We start from the raw sequence: 7867 nt of genomic DNA, 5'->3' as shown, positions 1-7867 counted from the left end.
AATTAATGAATTAATTATATTTACATCACTGCCTTCCATCCCGCTGTGATCTTCCTGATGCTGGCTGGCATTCCCATGCCTTCAGATCCCCATCTGGGGAAACAAAGCTGAACACTCATGGGGAGGGGGGAGGAGGTAATTTTCTCAGTGCAGGAGGGGGGTGGAATAGGGTGAAAGAAACATCATTGGTGGAGGGCATGGTGGGAAGGGTTTTAGGTTAAAGTTTATGCACTTTGCAGGGGGTGGAGGGGAAAGGTCAGGTAGACAAGGTAAGTGTTTTTGGGGACAGAGAGCAAGTAATTGATTTAATTGTTATGGGGGTTAAGAGAGGGGCAAAATGAATGTAATTTTTTTGATTCACTGTTTCTTAGAAGTTTTACATTTAACGGTAGGGCTCAAAGACTTTTAAAAATGATGTCAGTGCCAGCGCACAGGCAGCTGACGTCATTGCCGGGGCTGGCCGGCCGCCCCCTTCACGTGATTTGGGGGGCGGACCGCCCCGGTTATTTAAGTGATCCCCCGCTCGGTAACCTGCGGCACATCCATGTTTTCACCCGCCACCGATTTCGGCAGCAGGAGTATAAATTTCAGCCTGTAGTCTCACTGGGGCCAAATATTGTTTCAAAAAGAACTCCCTGTGTTTATATGTTTCACCTCTGGCTATACATATCAACATTCTGATTTTATTTTCACAGCTTGAGAACATTGTTCTAATGGTTTTAATTGCCTGTCCACCAAAATCCAAGATCTCTCTCCTATTCCAATTGCTCATGTACATTCCAATTCAGCACGTGATGCTTATCAACCATCCATCTGTCAAATCTCACAACCTTGCTTGGAGGGCCGAATGGCCTGTTCCTGTGCTGTACTGTTCTTTGTTGTTACATTGCCCTGCATTAAATTGCATCTGTCATTTCTCCACCCACTGATTATTTTGTATTTGTGTGCATTGATATGCATTATTTCCCACTGCTCCCAATTTGGTTTGAGTGGATTTGTGTCCCACTCCAGAGAATTCAGCACAAGAATCTAGAATGACATTTCTGCACAGTACTGAGGGAGTGCTGCACTGTCGCCTTTCGAATGAAACATTAAACCGAGGCTCCATCTGCCCATGACACTATTTCAAAGAAAAGCATGGGGTTATCCCCAGTGTCCTGGCCAATATTTATCCTAAAAATCAAACATTATTGTAATGCTGTTTTCTTGAAGCTTGCTGTGTTCAAATTCTGCCATGTTTCCTGCATTACAACAGTGATTACACTTCAAAAGTACTTAATTGGCTGTAAAGCATTTTTGGATGCCCTGAGGCACCAAATAAATGCAAGTCTTTCTTTCTTCTTTCTTTCTTTGTTATTGTCATGCTAAGCCCCCACCTGCCAAGAATGAGGCACATTAATTTTGTCATGAACATTGATTTTAAACTGTTTCTGCAGTGAGGAAATGACTTGTTAAACAGATCAGCCATGGCTGGAAAAGACATTTGCGTATTAACAGACAGTGCTTGGAAGGACAAAGGACTATTCCCTGACACATTCAACCCACAATGGACCTTGATCACCAGGTATTGTATGTAAGAGGAGCATTCCAGAGACTACTAATGTGATTCAATCCAGGACTAACTGGCTGTTCCAGGGTTTTTTGAATTAGCCACAGAGAGTTTGAACAGAAAGACTGTTTGCTCCTGGACTTAGAAGATCTTTCCTGTCTGTTCCCATCCCTTTCTCACAAGCCTCTGAATCCATTGAAGACACACGAGCCCCAAGAGAGAAAAGTCCCCTACACCGATCAAGGTTTAAGAAGAATTCTGGGCTGCAACGAAAAACAAGATCTCCCTACAATCAAGGACTCTACAGTGACTTCGATGAACCGTAACATTAACTCTTCAGATATGGCCTCAAACTTTTCCACTTTATTTTTCTTCTGCTCTTTTCTGTCTCTATTTGCATGTGTGTATCACGTATGCATGCTAGAATGGGTGTGCCATGTACCCGTAGGTGCCAACCAAATTAGAGTTTAAGTTCAAGTTTAATAAGTTTCAATTTTTCGTCTTTAAACCTAAGAAAACCTGTTTGTGCTGGTTTCTTTGCCTTGTAATTGAAAAGCTGTGAACACTGTGTGCTTAAAAATAAAACCCTGTTATAGTAAGACCAAGTGAAGGCTGAGAGGGACTCCAAGACACCTTTCTCACCTGGTCGTAATAGTATCATCTGAAAATCTGGATACTTGAGCCACGATTCCTTCCTCTAAATCATTTATAAAAATTATAAATATTCACAACTCAATAATTGAGCTCTGTGGTACTCTATTGATAACTGGCAGCCAACCAAATGCTTGCACATGTACTATTACTCATTATTGCGTACAACCAACCATTTACTAGTCCATTTTAATATATTCCAACCTAATCCACGGATTTTGAACTTGGGACATTCACATTTCTATACCATCAGCCTTTTGATTCAGTTAACTTGGGCTGATTTCCCCTTGAGAACACTGTGCCAAATTTTGGTTTCCTCACATAGTGGGTGATTTTGAGACCCTGAGAAAGAGGAGAGGCACTAGATTGATAATTAGTCTAAAGGCTCTTAGTTATCACTGTAAGATTATAAGTTGTAGCCTTGTGCTCTAGAAAAGCATAGACTTCAAGGAGATTTAAAATAACTAAAAAGATTAGATTTGGTTTGTGTGAATATGCTACCTGAGTTAGATAGGTTAGGGTGAAACAAGCAAGATATGTATAAATTACATAAGTATTGAATTAGGTTAGACATCAGGATGTTTTTTCTTTTCACAGAGTGTCATTGATCTTCTGAACAAGTTGATGGTTTGTTAAACGAATTTAGATTGACTGTAACCATTCAAGAAAGAGCTGGGCGAGTTCCAAATGTGGCTACTGGGTAATTGTGTCTCCAAGTCATTTTGGTCTCCTGGGACTTGTTTCGCTGCCATTGGGAGTCAGAGAGAAATTTCCAACATATGTTTTTTCTCTGTTTTTTTGCCTCTCCCAGAAGATTGAATAGTAGCCCGAGGGGTGGGGTGGGGATGAGAGGAGCTGGTGGGGGGGGTGGAGTGGAAGGGTGGAGATTACACTCCAGCATGATGGTATGGGACAGGCTTAATGGACTAGTTGGTCTTTTCCTGTACATTGTCTTTATATGCTGATAGCCTGCTAAGATATGGTTCTCATTGCATCTTATTGTAAATGTGCCTTATGGGAAAGAGGGCCACATCTATTGAATATATCAGTATCACTTAACATACAAACATATGAATTAGGAGCACAAGTAGGCCATTTGGCCCCTTGAGCCTGCTCCGCCAATCAATAAGATCATGGTTGATCTGTTTGTGTTCCGAATTCCACACTCCCATCTACCGCTGGTAACCTCTGATTCCCTTGTCTAACAAGAATCTATCTACCTCCACCTTAAAAATATTCAATGACCCTGCCTCCACCACCTTCTGAGGCAGAGAGTTCCAAAGTCGCACAGCCCTCTGAGAGAAAAAAAATTCTCCTCATCTCTGTCCTAAAAGGGCAACCCTTAATTTTAAAACAGCGCCCCTTAGTTCTGGACTTACCCACAAGAGGAAACATCCTTTCCACATCCACCTTGTAAAGACCGTTCAGCATCTTATATACTTCAATCAAGTCTCCCCTCACTCTTCTAAACTCCAGTGAACCTTTCCTCTTAAGACAACCCACTCATTCCAGGTAGTAATCTAGTAAACCTCCTCTGAACCGCCTCCAACACATTTACATCCTTCCTTAATTAAGGAGACCAAAACTGCACACAGTATTCAAGATGTGGTCTCATCAATGCCCGTTTTAACTGAAGCATAACATCCTTACTTTTATTTTCATTTCCTCTCGTAATAAAGGATAGCATTCCATTAGCCTTCTTTATTACTTGCTGCACCTGCATATTAAACTTTTGTGACTCATGCACCAGAACACCTGGATCCCTCTGCACATCAGAATTCTGCAATCGTTCTCTATTTAAGTAATACACTACTTTTTTATTCTTCCTGCCAAAGTGAACAACTTCACATTTTCCTACATTATGCTCCATCTGACAGATTTTTGCCTGCTCACTCAACCTATCTATATCGGTCTGCAACCTCCTTATGTCCTCTTCACAACACACTTTCCTACCTATCTTTGTGTCATCTGCAAGTTTAGCTACCATGCCATTGTTCCCCTCATATAAGTCATTGATATAAAGTGTAAAAAGTGACAAGAGTACTATAAGGAATTAATTTGGTCTTACAGTGGCAGGCCATTGACAAAAAATATATCTCAAATTAGCTGCAAAAACTAATCAGAACATTATATATGTATCCTTATTCAATTCAGTCTTTGTAGAATATTTCACAATAATTTTCACCTTCTCAGAACACAAACTATCCTAAAGCCCTGTACATAGAAAGGTTTATAGTATCTTCATTAACAATATTCCCCAATGTCCTTAGCCAGCTATATTGCAGAATTCATCACACAACTATGCAGTAACAATATTAAAGGTTGCAAATTAATTTTTATGTCCCTCTATGTGAGTTATCGCCATTGTGTAGAACACTTCTGTGAGTTTCCACAAACATCAACCATCAGTTGTTGTTTGTTGCTGGAGTGTTAAATTGATTTTTTTAAATTGTGTCTGCCAGGTTACTTGAGTATGGTTAGCAATTCATAAGCTGCACTAAGCCTCACTATATCATGTGAAAATTATAGGAATTTAGATTGAAAATGCACAAGGTTATATTGGGAATATGAAGAAAGGTATTGAGTGGGGTGAGAGCCTTCTATTTCAGTTCCTGATTTTGCAAGAGATTGCATGTGGCAGCTAGCACTGTATGTTATCCGTTTGTTGCAAACTCTAACCTCAGTGATTACTGTAGACTTAAATTTACAAACAAATTCAAAAGTGTACCATTCACTTTCAAAATAAACCAGAAGCCTTGGTCCGTCAAACATAATGAATTCCTGTTTCCATCTACCGTCACATGATTATAAGAATGTTCATTTCAGTTGCATCTTAAGAGGCACCAGCTTTCTGGCCATTAAAAAATGTGGCCATTCTTCTACCAGTGCAATAGTGTTTTACACTCCATTTGTGCCCTGACTCTCAATTGGTCCGTTTTTAAATCCGAGGTTGGCTAATCAGTCCTGCTTTAGCTGCGAAAGCTTCATTTTGTTGAATATGATATTCCTGAAAGCGTATTGATATTCTTTGGGTCATCTTCAAATATTTTTGTAGACAATGTTCTGAACAGGTTACCTCTTCTGTTCTCACATCCCTGTTTGTGAAGTCCTTCACACAGTCCATAAAGCAGTGCTCGGTCAATTTGTTGTATGTGCCCAGAAATTCTTTAAACTGTTTTATATCTGGTCCATTTCTGATAATTGTGCCATTACAACTATGCTTTTAGGCCTTGGGAAGGATTACTGTATCAGTAGTGTTCTGACAGGGCTCCCACCTTAAGCACCAACTGGCTCCTTGCCCCTACCTCTGTGAATATCAGCACATGCATTCCAAATTGCACACCCATCAGCCTTTTTCTGTAGATCACCCCATTTAATTCCTCACCTGAGTTCTCTGCAGCACCGCTCTTAAAGCTCACCTCTTTGCCCCCAGCTTTTGGTCACCCCTCCTATGGGCTCTTTAAATTTGATCCCCAGAAGAGACAGCAATATTTTTGGTGTCTGTATACTCTAGCACTGTGAAATGTTCCATGGCAAATACAGAAATAAATACCAACAGGATTATGTAAAACAGTAAAATTACCATACATAGTTATGACTGTTTTTTTGTTATTTTTCTCTAGTTTAATTTTGGTAATCTTTCAATTATATAATCGGGTACATTTATGGATCTTATCATTTTGTGGAATTATATTGCTGTAGATATAATCCTTCCTAATTAAGTTTGAACTGAAATATTTCAGCCTTTCTGTTTGGAAACAATCCAGCCTCTGGTTGACAGTAATGTCAATTGCTTAATCTGATATAAATCTGTTCTTTGGCTGTTTTCACCAAAGTTTGGAGTTGTCTGCATTACCAGTTAGATTATATTTTTCCCTTCTTTTTGTGGAATAGCAATTCTTTTTGCTATAAGGGAACTCTTTTATATCACCTCTAAAAATACTTTTGCCCCAAGAGTTTGTAATCAAAATATTTGAACATTGTTGTAGATCCAGTGATTTCATGCAAGTTAGTATACCAGGAGATCTCCCTCACCCTTCTGCAAATAGCGCAATGGGATTTTTTTATGTCCACCTGAGAGGGAAGACTGGACATTGTTTTAACATCTCATGTGAAGGATGGTGCATCCAACTGTCCAGAACTCCCTCGGTATTACGTAGAACTGCCAGCCTAGATTGTGTTCAAGTCTCTGGAGAGGGCCTTGAACGCATAATCTTCTGTCTCAGAGATGTTTTGAAGCAGAAATGCTGAAATATTTCAGTTCCAAATCAATTAGGAAGGATTAAGGCTACAGCAACACATTTTCACAAAATGAAAATGATCAACCAAAGGTGACCATTTACTGCGTGATCATATGTATAACTTCTTGTAGCATATTTGTGTATTGTATTGCTAACTAGTATTCCTACTAAACCTAGTGTTTAATTTGGGCTTTGAGTGCTGTCTCATTATCTCGCACAATTCTCGTATCTGAACTGTAGAATAACCTGTCAAGGGTAGAAGGTTACCTGTTACATGAGGCTGCATGCCTTCTTTTTAACAGTCATTTCATTTATAACTGCATACAGTTGGGTTTGCCAGACCTTGAGCATCTCAACAGCGTAAACGAGGCTAGAGATTGAATCCACAAGGTAAGTGCCTTTACAGTACTGCTCGTGGGCCAGGACGAGAGGGAATGTTTCCTCCAGGTCCAACAACCTAACACACTAAACAAACTCCTGCTGCAATCTATTTGCTGCCCCCTCCCACTGCTCCCCCTCCTCCATGCAAGCATCATCTCTTCCCCAGAACAACACCGGATTCCTGCCCCCTGATCGCCATGTCCCCAGCCCTCCCTCGACAATTGGGTCGCCTGGACCATAATCTGACAACACCCCACCCACCAACCCCACTATCGGGACAACTCGCAGACGACCATCGGATGCCCTCAATCCTGCGATCTGGATTCCCAGCACCTCGGGACACTTCTGAATCACCATCCAAAGACCCCCACTATCCAGACACCCTCCCCCTCAACCCCCCACCCACCCCCACCATGATCTCTCGCTCTCCCAATACATCTATCTAATTGCTCTCATCAGCTTCGGTCCTATGAAAGCAGGCTTCCTGCTCAAAGAAACACTAGCCTGTCAATCATGCTGCCTGTGGGCAAGAAACCCACTTACATGGAGTCCTGTAATTAAATTCTGGAGGGTGCTCAGGAAACCCATTACTCTGGGTTTCCTGACCTCATAACAGTCCCACCCACAACTCACCTCCAGGTTAAAATCCAGCCTTTATAGAATCGTAGCCTCATTACAGCACAGAAGACGGTTATTTGACCCATTGAGTCCATGCTGGCCCTCTGTAGAGCAGCCAGTCAGTTCTATTCCCCTGCTCAATTCCCTGTAGCCCTGCAAGTTTATTTCCATCAAGTGCCCATCCAATTTCCTTTTAAAATCATTGATCATCTCCACTTCTACCACCATCGTTGACAGCGATTTCCAGGTCATTACCACTCAATGCATAAAAAGGTTCTACCTCACATCACTTGCCATAGAGTCATAAAGTTATACAGCACAGAAACAGGTCCTTCAGCCCATCATGTCTGTGCTGGCCATCAAGCACCTATCTACTCTAATCCTATTTTCCAGCACTTGGCCCGTAGCCTTGTATGCTATGGCGTTT

General features: G+C 41.1%; 1 protein-coding gene across 1 annotated transcript; it reads right to left on the bottom strand.

Moving 5' to 3' along the window:
- Window positions 1-5012: 5012 nt before the first annotated feature.
- On the bottom strand, window positions 5013-5410 carry LOC137377324 (mitochondrial import inner membrane translocase subunit Tim9-like). The gene is given in 2 exon segments (XM_068046900.1): window positions 5013-5381; window positions 5384-5410. Coding segments are annotated over 2 exon segments (270 nt in total). The 3' UTR covers window positions 5013-5138.
- Between the last annotated feature and the right edge of the window lie 2457 nt (window positions 5411-7867).

Source organism: Heterodontus francisci, chromosome 14 (genome assembly GCF_036365525.1).
Source record: "Heterodontus francisci isolate sHetFra1 chromosome 14, sHetFra1.hap1, whole genome shotgun sequence".
Taxonomy (NCBI): Eukaryota; Metazoa; Chordata; class Chondrichthyes; order Heterodontiformes; family Heterodontidae; genus Heterodontus; species Heterodontus francisci.
Note: the sequence above shows the minus strand (reverse complement) of the source record. Positions and strands in the feature narration are given on the sequence as shown.